Source organism: Scylla paramamosain, chromosome 4, assembly GCF_035594125.1.
Source record: "Scylla paramamosain isolate STU-SP2022 chromosome 4, ASM3559412v1, whole genome shotgun sequence".
Lineage (NCBI taxonomy): Eukaryota > Metazoa > Arthropoda > Malacostraca > Decapoda > Portunidae > Scylla > Scylla paramamosain.
In genome coordinates, this window is record NC_087154.1 from 5,507,501 (window position 1) to 5,528,872 (window position 21,372).

Here is a 21,372-nt window from a genome sequence, read left to right on the forward strand (position 1 = left end):
GGTAGTGTGGTTGTACTGAGGTTGTCTGTGTGTGTGTATGGATGTTTTGGGTGGTTATGTGGCTGGCTGGGTATACCATTTATTTTTTAGGGCTACTTTGTGTATTTATTTATTTGTTTATTTTATTACTTCTCTTTGTGTGTGTGTGTGTGTGTGTGTGTGGAAACTTGTGCTCCTCACTGATGTACCGGTGAATTTTTTTTTTTTTTCTGTGAAACATGAAAATACCAGACAAGTGGAAGCTCATCAGTGGAATTGCTCGTTTGATGAATTGCTGGATTTGCTGCATGTTGGCGCTGCAGGGAGATCGTATGGCGCTGCGTGGTGTATACTTGATCTATAAAAGCAATGGGTGCTGAATTGAATACATATATCCTTTGTATTTTACGTTTTCAGTTCATATATTGCTCCTGGATGCTTTATAATGTGTTGTCATGTTTAGTTTTACGGTATTGTTAATCGCCTTATGCATGAATTAATCACTCTTATCGTCTCTGAGTATTTTAGAGAATTACGTTATGCAATATTATGTACCAGAAGTCACTCCGTGTATGAATTACCCACTCTTATCATCGACAGACTGCCAGAGATGTCATCACTCCACAGACCACTCCAAGTCCCAACGGCGTCTCTGGGAAGCAAGCAGACTGAGGAACTGAGGGATCATTTACTGACAATCGCAGCTAAGTAACGAGAAAGTTAACATTAGTAATACAGGTAAAGGGTGGAGATCAAGGTGCTACGAGGCAAGACACATCAGTACCAGTAGAAGAATAATCGTGCTGTTGGGTTCATTCATAGTGAGGATGTGAAGAATTGAGAAAAAGAGAATATTAATGAAGGTAGCGAGAAGAATTTGTCATGTAGATTAACAGCTCTCATAAAAGCAGCAGCGGTACGAATAATGGAAGGATATTAGAATAGAGACATGAAAGAGTGTATTAGGGAGAGAGAGAGAGAGAGAGAGAGAGAGAGAGAGAGAGAGAGAGAGAGAGAGAGAGAGAGAGAGAGAGAGAGAGAGAGATACAAAAGGTACGGATTATAATGAAGATTGGAGAGGAGATGAATGAGACGCGGGAGAGAAGGAAGACCTGAAAGGAATCTACACACTCACACTCGCTCTCTCTCTCTCTCTCTCTCTCTCTCTCTCTCTCTCTCTCTCTCTCTCTCTCTCTCTCGGTCTCAGAGGAAATTAACCCAAAGATGACTCATGGACAACATTCTCTCTCTCTCTCTCTCTCTCTCTCTCTCTCTCTCTCTCTCTCTCTCTCTCTCTCTCTATACTGCCTTCTTTGTCTGCTTCCTTCTCTCACCGTTCCCCTGAAGCAGCCGTGTGTTCCGTAATACCTTCATTCAAACGGAGACATCTGTTAGGCGTGGAATTGAACGCTATCAACGCGCCCGGCTAAATATTCAGGAGGGAGGAAAGAAATATTCCCCGCCTTTCAGTCCCATTAAAGGGAATCGAAGCGCCTTTGAGAAGCACAGACGAACATATAATTATTCGTGTAGAGATAGGAATGGATTGCAAGACGTGGGAAGAAGTGGTGGTGATGGTGGTACAGGGTGGATGGGAGGAGATGGTGGGGATGTGGAAGAGTGAGGGGAGGGAAGAAGGGAAAGGAGTGAGGAGGAACAGAGTGCTGGTTTTATGTGCGAAGGTGCAAGTGAGTATAAACAAGAGTTAGTGTGATAGGGTGATTGTGGGGATATTGGTGGTGGTGATGATGGTGGTGGAAAAGTAGCATTGAAAATATGTATTGCGTTTGTTTTAGTAGCAGTAGGTGGTGGTGGTGGTGATACTGGTAGTTTGTTGTTGTTATATGCATTAGGTGTGTGTGTGTGTCTGTAATAACAATAATGATAATTATAATATCCGGATTATTTTAATGGAAATTGGATCCAAAAGATATGTAGACAGTAAATTTATAAACTTAACTTGAGTTGAGATTAGATTAATCATAATCTGTTAAAAAAATAAGTGAAATTAGTTCAAATCAAACAAATTTTGTGTATACTGAATTAGTTGGATGATGCAGGTTCTGGGCTGGAATGAGAGAGAGAGAGAGAGAGAGGAGAGAGAGAGAGAGAGAGAGAGAGAGAGAGAGAGAGAGAGAGAGAGAGAGAGAGAGAGAGAGAGAGAGAGAGAGAGAGAGATTGTTTTTGTTAAACAAAAATCCTCTGGATAGGTTTCAGATGACAAATGTATAAGATGGAAGGCATGGAGAAACTTTCATTACATGTTGCTATAAATATGTAGCAACATGTAATATATATACAAATATGTATTCATTAATAAACAATACAGTATGTACAAAAAAATACTTACCAGTTTTAGTGAAAGAGAATCAACTTCAGTATTCATGAATGGAAATGTTATACTGTAAGAGTTAATGCTTGATGGCCACTTAGATCTGATAATATATATGTAAAAACATTCATTAATGATGAAGGTAATGGTGAATTAAAACAGTAATGTGTTTGAAGTGATATTTTTTTGTGAAGTATTTATTTAGCAACAAAAAAAAAAAAAAAGTGTTCATTTAAGTCTTGCACCTGTGCATATTGCAGTATTTCATGTGTGTGTGTGTGTGTGTGTGTGTGTGTGTGTGTAGCCAAACATTTTGCATGATAGTATGTAGGCAGCAGCAGTACACATTCATTGTTGTACTAGTAGTCATTGTGCAGCACACAATCTGTCTTCACTGAGTTCTTGTGGGGAGGGTCATGGGGTGGTGCTGGGGGAGGAGAGTCTTTGAGGTGGTGGTGGTGGTGGTGGAATGTTAGGTTAGCTGTGGCAGTGATAATGTTGGTGATGAATTTCATAGTGACATATAAATTATGTTTTTCCTGTTACATTGTTAATTTATCTAGTTTGGTCATAGGTAAGCTTTCACAGGATAAAAAGTATGTAGACAAGCTTTGACAGGATAAAAAGTATGTAGACAATTTTCATATCAAGTAATGAGAGACCAAGGATAATAGTTTCTGTAGGAGGTAGAAGAGGTATGTGGAGACCTCACTGTAGATGCTTGGAGATGCTCAGAAGCATGGATAGCAGCAAAGGAGTTTGGTCACTCATTGTGGGTTTCAATTATCAGAGATTGCACTGTCCCTGGTGAACTGGATGAGGACAACATAGATTGTGATCATGAACTGTGCATCCTGTGGAGAAAAGTGCAGCATTAGTCATCTTACACATGTATTTTGCTAGTGGTATGTGTGAGGGGCTGTGATGAACAGCTGTGTCTTGTAAACATATTGTGGAGCTGGAGGGAGCTGGAGAGAGAGAAAAATTACTGTTACTACTATATTTCTCCTACTTTCATTAATTTAAATGAGGTATATACTATAATTCACCACTGATCTATATTTACAAGTTGTGCAAGAAAGAGAGACATGCCAAGTTGGGTGGACAAATGTCAGCATCACAGGAGCACAGGAAAGCACAGCAACACATGGCCCACAACAACAGGAGACAACACATGGCCCACAACAACAGGAGAAACAGGATCACGTTCATCACACTGCTGGCACTGTTCATCAAAAAGCCACGTGGACCACATCTCCAATCCTCCACACCAGAAGATCTATTACCAGGAAGGAGCTGTTACTCATGATTAAGTCCACCCCTGGCAATGTGTCCTCCCAGCAGGTGGTGGTGCTTTGTCTTCACATGACCAACTTAATTTTAGTCATGCACTATATTGTAGTTGTCAGTGGGTATTTTATGTCACGAGTTTGTGCCAATCAGTTGTTACAGGATCAAGAAGTAGTAGAGCTAAACATAATACAAGGGAGTACAATGACAAGTCACACACATCATTGTTGAAAGTATATTGACGTAAATTTCATTTGCTTTTCTTGAGACACAAGAATATCCCTAATTTAAATGGTTTTAAAAGTTGCTGCCTGAGAAATTTCACCATAAAATAAGAATTAAAACAAAGCCCTCTGTAGAAGATTGATGACTAACAGAATCATAGATTTTGTAGGCAAGAGGCAGAGGCTTGCTGCTGGATGCCTGAGATAAGGCATGGTAGTGCTGTGTTTCATGATTTCGTAAATGAATCTGTCTAGACAATTATCTAAAATGAAAACATCAATTGGAAGACCTTTTACTTGCTTTTACATGCTCAGTATGCAATTTGCTTATGTTCGGCAAAAGACACGTTGCAGATTACCATTATATAACGTGTAAAAACATTCATCACAGCATAATTAATGTAATTAACTTTGCCAAGTAGTGCATCAGAAGTTCTGCCGAGGTCACTGGATCGCTGATGGGAAAATTTGTATTAGCAACATTTGCTTTACTCAAGTCAAATGAGGTACCTACCTGTAAGGATTTTATAAACCAAAAAATTGATGATTTTTTGGGCACTCATAAAATCATGGAGCACTGCATTATTTGTACAGTCAGTATATTAGGATTTTAATAGCAACCATTATTATTATATCTTAAATGTGTACACTATTATTGTCGTCAGCCAGCATTCATCTACAGAGGGTCTCTACTGATGTACAGATTTCGTAGTTAGATTTTTTACATACATGTAATAAATGTATTTCCAGTCATTTTTTGTATAACAAGCAGCCATCACTTAATTTTGCTTGAGGTGAAGAAAGCTTAGCGATTCTTGTGTCTAAAAAGGGCAAAAAAAATTAACTCCATATACCTTCACGGAGAGAGTGTATGATACAGACAGAGATTTGTTACATTGCTGACGTGGGTTTCTGTAAAGATCGTGTGACTGTGCTGCTGTTGTATTTCTCTTGCATTATGTTTATTTTCAACTAAATGATGAACCTGGGTCTTGTGGCACGTTAAAATTTAGACAGTAGCACTAACTAAATCCACACTGAACATGTCACAGCAGTAAAATCAAACTTCATGAAGATGTAATTTCACTCACTGGCTGAGACAGACACAATTAATTTTCTCTGTCTATAACTGTTTGCATCTCTCTCTCTCTCTCTTAAAATATAAATAAGAAAATATATAAGAGTAATCTTAAAATATAAATAAGAAAATATATATACAAAAAAGCAAACTTATCCGACTATATACATATGATTAACACACACCACTGGTGTGGGAGTTTGTGTTTTTTGCCACCTGTGGGCATCCACTTTGACTTGCTGAGTGTCATTTTCTGTGTATCACTCGTGGCTGCTGTAAACACGTTTCACAGTCTGGAGGTTCTGGCTGCGTAAGAGCACTGGTGCTGCCTTGAGTAAGATTGAGGCACCTACACCAGCATGTCACTGGAGGTGGTGGTCCTGGACTCCCTCTGGACAGCTCGTGGTGGGAGCCTTAGTGAGCTGAGATGAGGGACCTCCATAACCCGGGCCTTGTGCTGGACCAACAGTACCGACACGTCCTGCCAATGCTCTAGTGACGTGACTCAGGTCTGCTCCTCCTGCTGCTGCTGATACTGTCCGTCCATCCCCACCAAGCGCAGGGAGTGTCGTTGCACAGCGTTCAGTCTCTGCAAGTGGGTGGGGGCACTCGACATCCAGGACAAGACACTGTACTCCATACAAGTCTGTATCTGAGCCTTGTAGAGTGTAAGGATGCCATGGAGTTGAGGTTTCCCGCCATCTGATGCAGCACAGAGACCCGCTGGGAGGCCTGGTGGGCAACAGCAGCAACATGGCTATCAAAGCGCCGGCCACAGTCCACAGTCACTCCCAGCAACTTGATGTGTTCTGTGTCTGGCCTCCAAAACTCAGACAGCCTGAGACGGCCGGGGAGGCAGCTGGGGACCATGAAATGACCATGGCCTGCGTCTTCTCTGAAGTGAAGCCGACTTGCCACGTCTCTTCCCACCCCGTCACCAGCCTGAGCTGCCTGTTCAGCTCTCTGATGGCTCGCTTACTTTTGGAGTGGCAGTAGGAGCGGGAGAGACTGCAGTTATCAGCGTATGAAAGCAGAGTCAGTACTGGCCGCAGGAGGTCATTGATGTATATGTTCCACAGGATCGGGCCCAACACTGTGGAACTGAGACCTGTATAGGTGACAGCTGGGATGCCTGTCCATTGATGACTACCTGGAGGATTCTCCCCTGGAGGTAGTCCTCGAGTAGTGCAAGGAGGTTGCCCTGGATACCCTTGTTGCAAAGCTTTTTTTTACAAGCCCTGCATGCCAGATCCTATCAAAGGCTACCACAAGAGTATCCAGGCCTTCTTCCAGGGCATCCTGCCAGCCTTGGGAGAGGAGGATGAGGTGGTCCACTGTTGAGCGGCCAGGCCGAAAGCTGAACTGCCTGTCTGAGAGGAGGCGGTGCTCACTCAGGTGATGACAGATGACACCTGCCACTACCTGCTCCAGCAACTTGCCCACCATGGAGAACAGCGAGATGGGTCTCTAGTTGCTGGGCTCGGACTTTGAGTTATTCTTGTGTGCCTCCTTCCAGAGTCCGTGTCTGCTAATGCTGCGGCGGCGATGGTGGTGGCGGTGGCAGCAGCGGTAGTTGTATTAGTGGTGGGGTCTGCTTTTGCTGCCGCATGTCTAATAGGTCTGGGCTTCATAGATCACCGCGGCCTCCAGCGGTCCAATGAAGCACACGTGTCTTCCCAGGTCCTGGCAATTGAGAGAGGGGTGGCTGTTGTCGCCACATAGTAGGTGGGGGGTCCTCGTTCTCCCTTGCATCAGTAAGAGCATCTATAAGCCTAACAGGTCATCACTTGTGCCTTTTTGTTAATTACCCAGTCTCTCTCTGTAGACGGAGGGACTGAATCACAATGAGAGAGAGAGAGAGAGAGAGAGAGAGAGAGAGAGAGAGAGAGAGAGAGAGAGAGAGAGAGAGAGGAGAGAGAGAGAGAGAGAGAGAGAGAATGTTTAGGAGTCTCACCGTCCACAGCCCCGGCATGTTGAGTTCCACGAGGCCTGACGCTGTGAGGCAGACGTGCGTCGAGGCCAGCTCTACTCTCCACCCGCTCACCTGCCGGGAAGGGGTCGGTGACAGAGAAACGGAGAATTTCAGGTTCACAAACGGAGTCGTGTATTTTAAGAGCTTTACTTATTGTTCACTGGTCTCTTTGAAATCTTCAGTAAAAATAAATTGTTAAGCTACAAAGTCTCTGATAACGTTAAACCCAAAACACCAGTGAAATCAAACAAGAAGGGAAAGGGAGACACGCACATATTTAATAAGAAAATATAAATAAAAAAATAATAATGAATGAATGAATGAACAAATAAATTAAAATTTATATAGAAATACAGATGCATAAATAAAAAAAAAAAAAAACTAGTCGACTAAAGTAAAAACAGAGAACACAACCGCTGAGTAGAAATATATTTATGAGAGAAAGAAAGACGAGCGTTAGAGAAGAAAGGAAGAGGCCGCGGGTGACAGGCGGCGGCAGCACTAAGGGGCGGGGGCAGTAACGCGGACACTCTTGCCCACATACATTATATCCTAAGCATTATTTATGGCGGCGTCCGTGATTTACGCACGTCCTCTACCAACTTTTAAAACAGCCGCGTAAGCAAACGGCCTCTTTTCCTTCCCTGCCATAATTTTCCCTCCGCGCTCTTTCCCGTGTCTGGCGCTCCCCGTTCTTTGCCTTAAATCTAACTTTTCTCGCCGCCGGCTCCTCTTATTCAGGTCCTCAAGCCTCTCCTAGCACGTTTAGACTTCTTACGCTAAAAGTATATTCATATCTGTAAATATCTTTCGTAGCAGAACTTCCTTAGTCTTGGTTTAGTCGGAAATGTTGTTCTTTCTCCTCATCCTCACGTCCTCAAGTCTCTCCCAGCATGTCTAGACTTCTTATGCTATTCATGCCTATTAATTCTTTTTATAATAGGGGCTCCATAGTCGTAATCTAGTCAAGAACTACTCCTTCCTCTCCTGCACGAGTCTTCAAGCTTTCAACAACTCAAGACTTCAGACTCAAACTTCCATTCATCTCCATCCATTCCATTTACATAAGTTCTTCCTTAGTTATGATCTACTCAGAAATACACACATTCCTTCTCCCGACTTTTCAAACCTTTAATAGCACCTCAATACTTCTTAACGTAACCTCGATCTATCCTTATCCAGTATTTGAAGCCTTTCCTTAGTCGCTTCTTCAGAAGCCCCTTTAACATTATCACCACCACCTTTCCCCTCCTTTATATTTCCTGCTCCCTTTCCCCGTTCCCTTTCAAGCCTTTTATCATCATTTTCACATTCCCCATTTGCTCTGTACCTTTCTTCCTCCTTCCTTCCTTACCCATATCTCGACTCTCCGTATAAATCCTGCCACTTTTTCAACACCATCATCATCTCTGTGCCCTCCCGTCTCCCTGCGACTATTCATCTTTCACTTCCCTCCCTCCTTCCTTCCTTAACCCCCAAAAAAGGTAATTCATTGTACCCATTTCACTTTATTCTTCGTCTCTTTGCGTCTGTACTCCTGGCTGTCTTCTTTTCTCCTATTCTTTCATCATCACTGCCCCTTTCCTGTAATGTATATGCCTTTTTGTATCTCAACCTGTCTCCGTCGGTACTTTTTTTTTCGTGTTATCTTTACTACTTCCGCTACTCTGTTATCATTGTTTTCTTTCCCGTCATCTCTTCTATCTTTGTCGTTACTTTTTCTCGTTACCATTTCACTCTCCCTTCCACCCATCCAGTCCTTCTCTATTACCGCTCCCTTTCCTGCTCCATCATCTTAAGTACCTGTCACCATTTATATATTCTGTCGTGGCGTCACGTTCATGTGTCCTAATTCACGACTCATCCACATATGCTCATTTAATTTGCAGCATTACCATTGTCATCACGCTCCTCCTCCTCCTCCTCCTCCTACCGCACCTTATAATCCCTTCTCCTTCCCTCGTCGCACACCCTATCATCTCCCCTCCTCCTCCTCCTCCTCCTCCTCCTCCTCCTCCTCCTCCTCTTCCCCTCCTAAGCCGTACGCAAATTAACACAAATTCAATTATTCCATTTAACATCTAATTTGACGTCGTAACAAGCCATTTCGGGCCATTAACAAGCGACTCTCGACGGTGGCGGCAGCGTGCGTGGGGACCTTAACGAGGCTCTGAGGACGTCTGGGCGGGGAGAATGCTACACACCTGCCCGGCGCGCCCATCTCAGGGGTTACAAGGGACCGGGTCTGGCACTGCACTGGGGAGGTGGGGGGGGAGGGTGGGGAGCAGGGAGGGCAAGGGTTGGGGGGTGTTGGGCCTAGGATCAGGTAATCTGTGTCTGTTTGTCTGTCTGTATGTTTATCTACCTGGCCACGTGTTTTTGGTGTGTTTGTCTGTCTTGATCTGTTCTGGTCTGTCTGCCTGTGTTCTGTTTGTCTGTCTCTTTTCTATGTCTTGGTCTGTTTGCTCTCCTGTTTTGGTTAGGTTAAGTTAGGCTACCTGTCTGTCTGCTCTCTCTCTCTCTCTCTCTCTCTCTCTCTCTCTCTCTCTCTGCTGCGGCGGTGGCTTCCTGCATCCATCCCGCCAATTTTCGCGTTGCGTCTCCTTGACGGCTGTTCATAATCCTGACAAAATATTTTTAAGTGATGGTAAAGAGAGAACGCCACGGTATCTCGGAAGGAATTATGGGGCAAGGAGGAGGAGGAGGAGGGGGAGGAGGAAAGGAATGTTATGAAGAGTGAAAAGGGAGAAAGAGGAGAGGAATAAACCAAATAACAGGAGGAGGGAGAAGAAGAAGAAGGAGGAAAGAAGTTAGAGAGGAGGAAGAGGAAAAGCAGGAGACAGAAGAGAGGAAAGAATCGAGTTAGAAGGAGCTGAAATGGACAGAGAAAAGGAGAATAAATCTAGTAATAGAAAGAGGAAGAGGATAAGGAAGAGAAAAGAAAAAAAAAAGAACATATAAACCACAGAAAGAGAAGAATAAAGAAAAGGGAGAGTAAAGAGGAATATTACCAGAATAAGACACAGAGGGGGAACCCGCTAAGTAAAAGGGAGACAGAACAGGGGATTTTAGATGGCGAAGGAAGCAGGGAAATGGTAGGGAAGGAGGAGGAGGAGGAGGAGGAGGAGGAGGAGGAGGAGGAGGAGGTGCAAACTTAGCTTCCGCCAGTACACTTCAAACTGCCTCAACTTTTGCTGGTAGTGGGGGCGTCACGCTGATGAGTTCGCTAAATTGCCCAGATCACTTCATGCTTACTTTCAACTAGGGAAGGATCACGAGGGTTGGTTACCGGTTACCTGCTGGTTGGAGTGATGCTTCTTTTGTCGCGAGGACTGAGGTAATGTGTATGTGTGTGTGTTTTCGTCTCCACCTCCTCTCTCTCTCTCTCTCTCTCTCTCTCTCTCTCTCTCTCTCTCTCTCTCTCATATATTCATTACACCCCAAACAATACAAACCTCCCCCAAAAATCAACACAGTAACTACAGCTAAAATAACTACATACAAAAGTCTCACACATACTATAACAACGCAAAACATTTAATAAAACTCTACACAACTTCTCGCATAACGGTATTTAAAAACAATAACACACGTATGAGCACCGCCGTAACGCAGCTTGCCAATGGCCACTCTGAAAACTGATATTTCCACATTGCGAACCGGAGCTGTCATAAAAGTCGGCGTTATTTCCAAGTTGCGCGGGGTATGGAGCCTTCCTGCCGCTGGGAGAGAGAGAGAGAGAGAGAGAGAGAGAGAGAGAGAGAGAGAGAGAGAGAGAGAGAATTTAAAGTACTAGTAATTGGAAAGAGTAGTTAACATGCCTTTCTCCTCACAACAGGTAACCCTAGTGCAAGAAACGAATGCCTCGCTACAGAAGACTTTCCATTTTCTGTCACCTCTATTTCTGTCTACCTTCCTAATGCAAGAGTAAACTAGTATTCGCAGTTTTTCACCCCTTTTACTGGCAAACCCTAGAACTTCCTGCCTATCTGTGTATTTCCTCCTTCCTATGACAAATTCTTTCAAGAGGGAGATTTCATGACACTTTTCCTCCAATTTTGAATAATTTTTATGTCTATTTTCCTTTAGGGACTAGCACATTAATGGCTCTTCTTTGTATATACTCGTATATATATATATATATATATTTTTTTTTTCGTCGCAGGCAGTCTTCATTTATATTTGTACAGTTTTATTATATTATTAAACTACAGCAGTATTACAATAGTATTTCCCTGGCAATACCTCTACAGATATCTTACCTCTACATTTTGGTTGACCTACGCCAGTGCCCCTCTTGCATAAAAAAATGAAAAAAGCAATTAAATATGAAATGAGAATTCGAGTGTGGGTGTTGGATGGAGGAGCAGGATGATCTGGTATTGGAGGGGGGCGTGCGGGTAGGTCAGGGTGAGGCAGGTCAAGGCCAGGCGTGCGTGTCACCTGTGCTGTCCCCGCCGTGGTCTAATTATCTTACCTGTCTGGAAAATGCGTCGTCTTCTTGGTCGTGATCTTCGAGTAGGTGGACCGTGGAGGCAGCCTGATGGAGAGGGGGGAGGAGGAGGGGGGGAAGGAGGAGGAGGAGGAGGAGGAGGAGGAGGAAGAGGAGGAAGAGGAGGATAAAGAAGAAGAAGAAGAAGAAGAAGAAGAAGAAGAAGAAGAAGAAGAAGAAGAAGAAGAAGAAGAAGAAGAAGAAGAAGAAGAAGAAGAAGAAGAAGAAGAAGAAGAAGAAGAAGAAGAAGAAGAAGAAGAAGAAGAAGAAGAAGAAGAAGAAGAAGAAGAAGAAGAAGAAGAAGAAGAAGAAGAAGAAGAAGAAGAAGAAGAAGAAGAAGAAGAAGAAGAAGAAGAAGAAGAAGAAGAAGAAGAAGAAGAAGAAGAAGAAGAAGAGAAAGATAAACAAAAGGAATGAGGAGAGAAGGATAGGAAGACAACGAGGAGGAAAAAAAAAATATGAAGAGGAAGAACAGTAGGAGGAAGAAAAACAAGAGGGGAGGACGAGAAAGAGCAGGAGGAGGAGGAGGAGGAAGAAGAAGAGGAAAGGAGGAGAAACGTAAGATACTCTTTAAATACAATAAAAACAAGACAAAAATTACTGGAGTGTATTGTCTTGTACTGTAACTGAGAGACTTGTGTAACATAATCTGAAGGAACGAATAATAATAGCAGAGGGATAAATACTGTATGGAGAAATGTTTTATGTTTCATCTCTATCAGGGAAAACCAACCTCTCTCTCTCTCTCTCTCTCTCTCTCTCTCTCTCTCTCTCTCTCTCTCTCTCTCTCTCTCTCTCTCTCTCTCTCTCTCTGATCCTTGACCACTTATCATGCACCGTCATACGAATCTATTTTATGACATCAATTCCTTTCCATCAATCTTTCATCTAAGCAGTCAGTCAGTCAATCAATCAACACATCTACCAGTCACTCAATCAGTCAACCTATCGAACAATCAATCAATCAATCCATTACTCACTCACTCACCCAACCAACCCATCACTCACTGCATACCTTCCCCGCGCACAGGTCTGGCAAAGCGTGGACCATCACAATGTTGAACCCATAGAGCACATTGAGAACAGTAAACATCCAAAAGTATTGCTTAGAGTAGTTCATGTTGGAGTAGGTGTCGATAAGTGTGAGCTGCAAGCACATCATCACCATCATGCGGATGTAGGTGGGGGCTGCTATTGGGTAGAACACCGCGTCCACCTCCTTCACTACACTTCTGCATGTTGGGGAGGTAAAGGAGGAGGAGGAGTTCGTGGAGTTGGGGGAAGATGAGGATGAAGGTGAGGGTAAGGCTGAGGAGGAAGAGGAGGAGGAAGATGGGAGTAGGGAGGAGGAGGAAGGTGGGAGTAGGGAGGAGGAGGAAGGTGGGAGTAGGGAGGAGGAGGAGGAAGGCTAGTCGGAAGAGGAAGAATACAAAGGAATAAGGAAGAAGGCTAGTCGGAAAAGGAGGAATACAAAGGAATAAAAGAGAGAGAGAGAGAGAGAGAGAGAGAGAGAGAGAGAGAGAGAGAGAGAGAGAGAGAGAGAGAGAGAGAGAGAGAGAGAGAGAGAGAGAGAGACACCCCCACTAGATCTAACGAGGCTGCCTGCGTGACTACAGATTCTGAGTTAAGGCAAAGGGACAGTAAGGACGAAGAAAAATGTTCCATTGAAAAACAGTCTTAGGAGGAGGAGGAGGAAAGAACAACAACAAGAACAATACAAAGAGCAGCGGGAGAAAGGAGAAAGAGGAGCAGAATGGCGAAATGAGTGACTAATTAACTGACTAGTATTCAAGGAGGAAAAAAAAATAGCATGTACATTAACCTTTAGAAGGCTCTCTGTGATAAGTTACACTCTCTAAGAGATTTAAGGCAGTAAAAAAAATGTGACGAGGGTTACTGTTTTCTTGTAGTAAATTTGGAAGAATAACTTGTTACGATAGTTGTCATAACATTAATGTCTCATCTGGTATAAACTATATTAAAAAAAAAATTTGTATATCTCAGTTTTCTGTTTATTTTGTAAGATGTTTCTTGGCAACTCTTACCCCCTCCAAATCTAACATCATGACCTCTTTGTTCAAGCGTCAGATCATTCACTTAAACGAAAGTATAGCATCCTTTATGCCACACACTCAGTTGTTTTGTCTGGTGCTCGAAATCCACGCTATAGCAAAACCTAAGCTCTTTTACTTCTAAGAAATCCACGAGACTCCAAACACATCTGACGCTAACTAACTCTACTCTCAGCACTCATTACTACTCGTACCTCACAAACCTTCACCTAACCTATCACAAGTCTCTCACGCATTAACAATCCCTAAGCTTTACCTCTTCTCCCTATCACTCCTCGCTCACCTGAGCCGGTAGTGGAGGTGCCTGAGGTGCGAGAGTTTAGCAGCGTCCTTCCACTTCACCGCCTCCGCCACCTGAGCGTTCAGCACCTCGAACTTCTGGGCCAAGTGAACGGCGAGTGTCCATATCAGCATCAGGTAAGAGGGCCCCGCGTAGCTCACGTGAACCAAGACGAACTGGGAATAGAGTAAGAGCGGAGTGATTGTTTGGTGGGTGTGTTCGTGAAAGGAAAGAGGGTGAAGATGTGGAAGAAAGTGGAGAAGAAGAAAATAACAAGAGCAACGGAGGAGTGACTGCCTGGTGTGTGTAGTGATTGATTAAAGAACGAAGATGAAGAGATGAAGGTGATGGAAGAGGAGGAATACAAAGGAATACAAAGGAAAGCCAAACAGCAACAGACCTTTTGGTCCTTGCAAGGCTGTTTGGTAACTACTTCTAACCAGCCACAGGGAAGAGAGACAGGACAGCATAGCAGAAGGCTCCTCCCTACCCACCACTCCCTCCAGCTTGCGCTGGCATGGAAATAGTTGGGAAAAGTACCATGCAGTATGGAAAAACTGAAATGGAGTTTTCATAGGAAAGGATGAAAGGAAGTTCTACTATTCACCCTACGGTGAACTCTATACGCCTATCTGAAAGTTAATACAATTTATATTAAAACTGGTGTCTGCAAAATAAGAGTTTATTAGTGAATTTAGTAATTATTCGGACAAGAAGAGAGCTTGTTGGGGATTTGCTTTTAAATATTTGTCTATTTTATTTTCGAATGATTCAGTAGTATTGCTGTTCACAATTTCGGCAGGAGGTTTATTCCATATATTTACTATACGATTAAAGAAAAAATGTTTGGCCTCGTGGAATTTAAAACGTTTGGGTATAATCTTGAATCCATTATTTCTTGTTAGATTAGAATGATCAATGGTAAAATATTTATGTGCATCAATGTTACTATATCCTTTGAAAATTTTGAACACTTCAATTATGTCTCCTCTTATCCTGCGCTTTGTTAAACTAAATAGGTTTAGTTCTTCCAGTCGTTCCTCATACGGCTTATTGCGCAATCTTGGAATCATCTTTGTGAAGAGGAGGAGGAGGAGGAGGAAAAAGCAGAACTGAGTGACTGTTTACCTGTTAGCGTCACAATAGCAAAGATCTTCTGACGTCACAAAAAAATAAAATAAAATAAGTAAACACAAACACGAACAAATCTATGAATAAAACAACAATAAACAAAAGGGAAATTAAAGAAAAAAAGCGTTTTTCTCCTTAATGACTTTACAGCAATTAAAAGCCAAACACAAAAACACGAACACGTATAAATAGTAAGTCAAGAACAGAAACAAAAGAAAAAATAATGAAAAAATAATGCGAGTTCTTTTTCTTAGTACAGAAACAGAAAAACAGAAAAACTCGAGGTAACCAAGATAGTGAAAGGGATTACGAATACGAGAGGAGAGGAAGGCGATGGAAACAAGAGAACCCAGGGTAAGTGACGCAACGGGCGAGGTCAGGGAAGATCGGAAGGGGGAAGAAAACAGGATAAAAAATGAGATAATGGTACTTAAGGTAATACTGGGTAAGGGTTGTGCTAAAGGAGGTTAAAAGGTAAGCCACTACTCTCTCGCTAATGCTGTACAGAGAGAGAGAGAGAGAGAGAGAGAGAGAGAGAGAGAGAGAGAGAGAGAGAGAGAGAGATTACAATAACTCCATGTTCTTTATTTTCCATCCCGCGTCCGTTCGTTTGGTAAGAGCTAACAGGTGAGCGAGGCTAACTGTTAATTGAGGCTGTGATGGAGTGTGCCCCTGGGAGCAGCATAATGACCGCCGGTGCCTGGCCCTGCTGGACTCCACCGGGTTATCGCTGCCGCCATCAGAGTTATCTCCATCACCGCTTATATACGCCCACACCACATTAAAGTTATTATTGGCTTTATAGCGCTCGTTCATCTAACACCGCGGCCCTCCTCTTCTCTCCTCGTGCCTTTTAACTACTATAACCTTGATGCTGCTGCTATTACTCTAATTACTGTTGCTGCTACTACTATTACCACCGTTACTGCCATCAACGCTAGTAATGAGGGAGTTTTTTTTTTAGGACTATAGTGAATGTAAAGCACTACTGCTACTACTGTGATTACAATAACTGTTCCTGCTGTTGTTGCTTCTTTTTCTATTATTACCGCTACCACTACTGCTACTACAACAACTTTTGCTTCTACTATTACTACTACTACTATTACTTATCACTTACTACAGAGCTTATTTTTTTCAAGACTGACTTAAAAAACTTCACTGATAACAACTTACTTAATGCTCAGGGAAACAAACACTACTGATACTACTACTACTACTACTACTACTACTACTACTACTACTACTACTTGAACCCCAACCACCATCACCTACCGAGCGAGGCAGAATATTGTCAACACCATCCACAAACTTTTCAACGAGGCAACCCATTGTGACGAACAGCACCAAAGCCCCTATGGACGCCGCCACGGTCAGGCAGGTCTTCAGGCTTCGCGAGGGCAAGGCGGCGTCCAGCTCGGCCACGGCGTTGAATAGGTGTGTGAGGCGGGCAGCCCTCCATAGTATTAGCCACACCGGGACGTAGGTACCTGACGGGGAGGATGTGGGTGAGTGGGGTGGTGTGAATGGTGGTGATGGTGGTGGTGATGATGGTGGTGGTGGTGTGTGTGATAGTCTTCCTTTTCTTTTGTCATTTATTGTATTGTGGAGCTCCAACCCCCCCAAAAAAAAAAAATAAATAAATAAATAAAATAAATAAATAAATAAATAAATAATAATAATAATAATTTGTCTGTATTCTACAACGAATTGACAATAAAGTTATCTATTTAAAAGTGGCATTAGAAGTGGTATTAGTAACAGTAGTAGCAGCAATAGTAGTAGTATGAAAAAAAAATGATAGTGTACTACAAACATAGCAATAAGAAGAAAGCAATAAAAACAAATAACAACAATGATAATAATAACAACAATAACAACAACAATCATCTCATTATACCCAACTACTTACCCCATAAACACCTACAAACTCCACCCACCCATCCTCCCCCACACTCAGCATCCAAAACCTGCCTCCTTGAACACCGCCGCAGCTCCTCACCTTCCACTCACAGGTGATCGATACACAAGAGACTAAGATCCTTCGTGGGGGCTTGGGTACTCACAGGTATAGGTGAGGGGCACTATGTTATTCAGGATGGTGACGAAGGAGTAGGTTTCTTTGCCATGGAACGGATCATCTGAGGGAAAATAAAAGAAAAATGTAGTTAAAAAAGAGTCTAAGAATGCAACGAAAGAGACAAGACCATCGTTAATACTGGCGGTGGTGGTGGTGGTGGTGGTGGTGGTGGTAGGCATGTAAAAAGGGGAGAACGGAGTGAAAAATTATCGCAAAATCTATAAGATCGCCTTCTCCACTCAAGCTCTTTGGCGTTGGCTGCTTGGCCTCAGATCTTGTCTAAACCAATTAGCTAAGTTATTCCGGTAAAGTTTAAGTGCTGTAAATTCACTACGTATGCCTGCTTATCCTCGTCACCTCGTTCGTCTGATGAGCACGGTGGAGGGAAGATCAAGGGGCTTAAGTATCCGGAGAGTTTGACGAGTGACACAGATACCCGAAGCAGGAAAAGCTAAGGATAGTATTGAGTGGCGTCCCATCATCGCCAACGTCAATATGGACACGGCACTTTGGTAACGCTAGGGTAACATCAGGTAGTCAAACATGCTCGTTATTATCCCACTAGTACTGAGTGAGGCTCGTTCACCACCTGACACATGACCTTCACTCCCTCCACTACCACCACCACCACCACCATCACCCCATCAACGTGACAATAACTGCCAGGAAATAATTTCGTCCTGATAAAGAGAGGCGGAAAAATGGAAAGCGTGCCACCTAATTTAATGGCAGAATATCTACGCTGTTGGTTTGAACTTTTTTTTTCCGCTCACCTAAACAACATAACTTTGACGATTAAGCTTGAAGTATAAACAGGTACTGATACATTCTCTCTCTCTCTCTCTCTCTCTCTCTCTCTCTCTCTCTCTCTCTCTCTGAATGAATGAATTTTAATTTAAATTTGAAAGAGCTGGGTAGTGTGTACTGAAAAAAAAGAGAATGAAAAAGACAAGGAAAGAAAGGAAAATAAAACAAGACTCTCTTCGCTACTCACCGAAGGGCACCGTCAAGAAGTAGAGCACAGTAGTGAACCACCACACCACCGTGATGAAGGACGGAAAACTGACCAGTGAAAAGTTGTAGGTCACTCTTGGCTTGCCTCCTGCGGCCGAGGAAAGAAGGAAAAATAAAGTGACGAGAAAAACTTGCAAGGAAATATCTGAAGTCTACGTAAGTTTGATACGTCGAGTTCGTTCCAGGGAGGACGCTTTGTCATGACGCTGATTGCACTCAAGTCACCGCGTAGACTACTGGTGGAGATTGAAGAGACTATCACGCATCATAAAATTAAACGTGGTGAGTCTCCTGCTGCGTCCATTCACATCGCGGCTCCACTTTCTTATGCTAAGCGCCTTGTGGTGCCCCAGAACACCAGAGTCACTGCGTCTTGTGGGGCTGGCGCAGTGTTTACAGGTGTGCTGCAGCTAATTAGAGGCAAAGCTTCAGTGGCTGCATCACGGTGACGACGAGACGATGCCATCAGCTTGTGGGGCTGCCTGGACTAATCTGCAATATCTCCGCCCCCCCCCCCCCTCTCTCTCTCTCTCTCTCTCTCTCTCTCTCTCTCTCTCTCTCTCTCTCTCTCTCTCTCTCTCTCTCTCTCTCTCTCTCTCTCTATATATATATATATATTATCTTTCAATATAGGAAAAAACCCTACTAGTACCCGAACGAATTAAATTCTGCATACGAAATGAGTCAGCAATTTCTACGCTAATAAGAATAAGCCAACAATATAAGAGGCAGAGCTGCCGTATAATTAGCTCGGCTGGGAGATGATGGAGTCGCGGCCGCCTGTTCCTGACCCGCCACCACTTCGCGTCCCTTCTCCCACCACCACCACCACCACCACCACTAACTATATAGCCATATAAGTGTATCCTGTACATATACATGCTTGTCCCTGTCTCCTCACCTTGTGTTCTGCTGAACCCTCTTTGGTGACATATCTAGGTCTCCCTTCGGAGAAGTACAGTAGGGAACACACCTCATAGTGTCATACAAAATTCTTTTTGTCACTCAATACACCTTCAGCACAGTCTGTACCATGACTGGGGCCAAGAGCTCAGTGGAAGAAACATTATCCTAAGGTATGGAACCTTGCAGTACAGAAAACTGTAACAGTTAATCGAGCACTCATGGAAGTGATTTCTTCTTGCATATTGTGACTGGAGGGGAATTATTTACTTGATAGTCTGACCCATGTATCTCCGCGCAAACTGTTAAATAGATATTAAAGGATGCTTCCATTCCTCCCGTAAATGTGCGTTTCTGTGAACAACAGTCAGTTACTCTCGGACTGCAGAACGTAAGTAATGTTATTCTCATATGTGATATTCGTTTGTTTTCCAATTCGTCACACTAAATCGATAATCTTGGGGATTTAAAGCTTACTATCTACCACTACCATCCGTGTATTTATCAAGACTCTCCTTGAAACCTAAATAAACACTATGGTTATCCTTATCCTTCACCCTTCCACGCCTTCTACAATCATTTATGCATAAAACTCTACGTATATTCATCTCGAAACGTCAAACTAGCAGCTGTTCTATGCACCGCCTCTTTACTGCTGGGGGTGGACACGGTGTGTGTGTGTGTGTGTGTGTGTGTGTGTGTGTGTTCTCTCTCTCTCTCTCTCTCTCTCTCTCTCTCTCTCTCTCTCTCTCTCTCTCTCTCTCTCTCTCTCTCTCCCCTCCACCGCCTACCAGGATCCAGACGATTATGCAAATGACATCAAGGTTTTAACAGAGTAGTCCCCTAACAGACCACTCCAATTACCTCTCCTTTATAGAATATTAATGCCCATAACACACTCACTGTATTCCAACCTTATCTGCGATTAATCAAGCATATTTTCCCTTACATGAGAGGGGGGATAAAAAGTGGGACATTCATTTACTAGACAAGTTAGCAAGTAATGGTCATCTAGACAGGTCATGAAGGCTGTAATTTAGCGCTGATGAGAATGAGTAATGGCATTAGAATATAAGAAGGATTAATTTAGGAGTTAGTCATTATGATTATTGTCCTTTTTTCCAATAAATCTGTTTGTCTGTCTGTCTGTCTGTATGTATATATGTCTATGTACGTCTCTCTCTCTCTCTCTCTCTCTCTCTCTCTCTCTCTCTCTCTCTCCTCTCTCTCTCTCTCTCTCTCTCTCTCTCTCTCTCTCTCTCATCCCACTTCCTTCGACCTTCACCATTTTTCTCTGCACGTCTATTCTACTCTTTTCAACAACTACACGTGAGTTTACGAGTAGAAGCATGTTCTTTAACAAATATCCAGCTGTAAACTATTGCTAGGTTTCTGACATACCCACAGGTCACCTCTAGTCCCTTCTTCTATATGACATCCTTCCCCTTACGCTTCTTAAATATACGTAGTTCACCAGGAGCACTGCGGAATTCAGCAGATACCTTTGTTGCAATACAGACCAATAAGAACATATAAAAGAAAATAAAGGAAGCTGCAAGAGGCCGTCAGTTCTACATGTGGTAGTCCCCAAATGAAACATACTTTTCTACTGCCACCTATCATCCTCATCCATAAATCTGTCTAATCTTCTTTTGCATTTCCTTAATAACAAATTTGGGTGATGGATGATTATTTCAAAAGGCTTACCTAAAAAAATAAATAAATAATTAAAAGTCAAACCATTTTGCAAGTTGAAGTTAGCATGCACTTTAATTTAGGTGATGATTAAATGCTTCAAACGTTTCAAAATATGCCATCTGTTATGTAATTTTCCTAAGTATGTAATGCCATCCTTTCCTTTTGTTTTCCTACATATGTTCTGGCGACAAACTTTCTAACCCTCCTAAAAATAACCTGTAAACTTCCTTCTCAGTTCAACTCAATCAATGATCAGGAGTGAAATCTTTGTATTGGTTTGTTTTCACTTCCTATTATCCGCCATTCACCCTCCCCCTGACACACACACACACACACACCTCACCTTCAGCCTCCCCGTCAGGCAGTTTCCGGGCAGTGCAAGGTATCACTCCTATCAGGGCCCCGAGCCACATGAAAGGACGGATCGAGGTGCTGAAGTCCCGGTGTGAGGAGGTCTCTTCCTTCTCCTTGGCCTCGTCCAGCTCGCGGTCGTCCATCACATGCATGTCGAAGTGCTGAGTCGCTGCCTTCCTTCAACTGTACATGAGAGGGAGAAAAAAATAAGGTAGGAAAAACAGTAGCAGTAAATCATGTGAAGGATTCTTGTAAGGCTAGTGACGTACGTATCTCTCTCTCTCTCTCTCTCTCTCTCTCTCTCTCTCTCTCTCTCTCTCTCTCTCTCTCTCTCTCTCTCTCTCTCTCTCTCTGTTAAAACACACAACAAAATGATTAAATAAATGAAGTTGCACAATTCTTAGTTATTTCTCTATTTTTTTATGATTTTCTTAGACATCCACTGTTTTTTATATTAAGGTGAAAAAACAACA

The 21,372-nt window shown here is 43.0% G+C and overlaps 1 protein-coding gene and 2 long non-coding RNA genes across 7 annotated transcripts in view; 2 read left to right on the top strand and 1 right to left on the bottom strand.

The window, feature by feature from the left end:
• LOC135099416 (uncharacterized) overlaps positions 1-1,029 on the top strand; it is a 31,050-nt gene extending 30,021 nt beyond the window's left edge. The window contains exon 7 of the long non-coding RNA XR_010267910.1: positions 580-1,029. This is a non-coding gene — a long non-coding RNA (uncharacterized LOC135099416). The remainder of the gene's footprint in view (positions 1-579) is intronic.
• A 1,054-nt stretch (positions 1,030-2,083) lies between these two features.
• Positions 2,084-21,372, bottom strand: part of LOC135099388 (uncharacterized) — a 56,843-nt gene continuing 37,554 nt past the window's right edge. For 4 of the 5 annotated variants that reach the window (XM_064001726.1, XM_064001738.1, XM_064001732.1 and 1 more), the window contains 9 exons: positions 20,889-21,082; positions 17,925-18,032; positions 16,917-16,991; positions 16,126-16,340; positions 13,723-13,895; positions 12,383-12,599; positions 11,353-11,415; positions 6,858-6,947; positions 2,084-3,165 (listed from right to left, as the gene is read on the bottom strand). In XM_064001726.1, the coding sequence (XP_063857796.1) occupies positions 3,091-3,165; positions 6,858-6,947; positions 11,353-11,415; positions 12,383-12,599; positions 13,723-13,895; positions 16,126-16,340; positions 16,917-16,991; positions 17,925-18,032; positions 20,889-21,051 (1,179 nt within the window). In that variant the 5' untranslated portion in view covers positions 21,052-21,082 and the 3' untranslated portion in view covers positions 2,084-3,090. Of the gene's footprint in view, positions 3,166-6,450; positions 6,587-6,857; positions 6,948-11,352; positions 11,416-12,382; positions 12,600-13,722; positions 13,896-16,125; positions 16,341-16,916; positions 16,992-17,924; positions 18,033-20,888; positions 21,083-21,372 lie in introns of those variants that run through there. The other variant, XM_064001744.1, reaches the window with a different exon arrangement.
• On the top strand, positions 6,499-7,082 carry LOC135099418 (uncharacterized). Its single transcript, XR_010267918.1, has 2 exons — positions 6,499-6,628; positions 6,867-7,082. It is a non-coding gene; the product is annotated as an uncharacterized LOC135099418 (long non-coding RNA).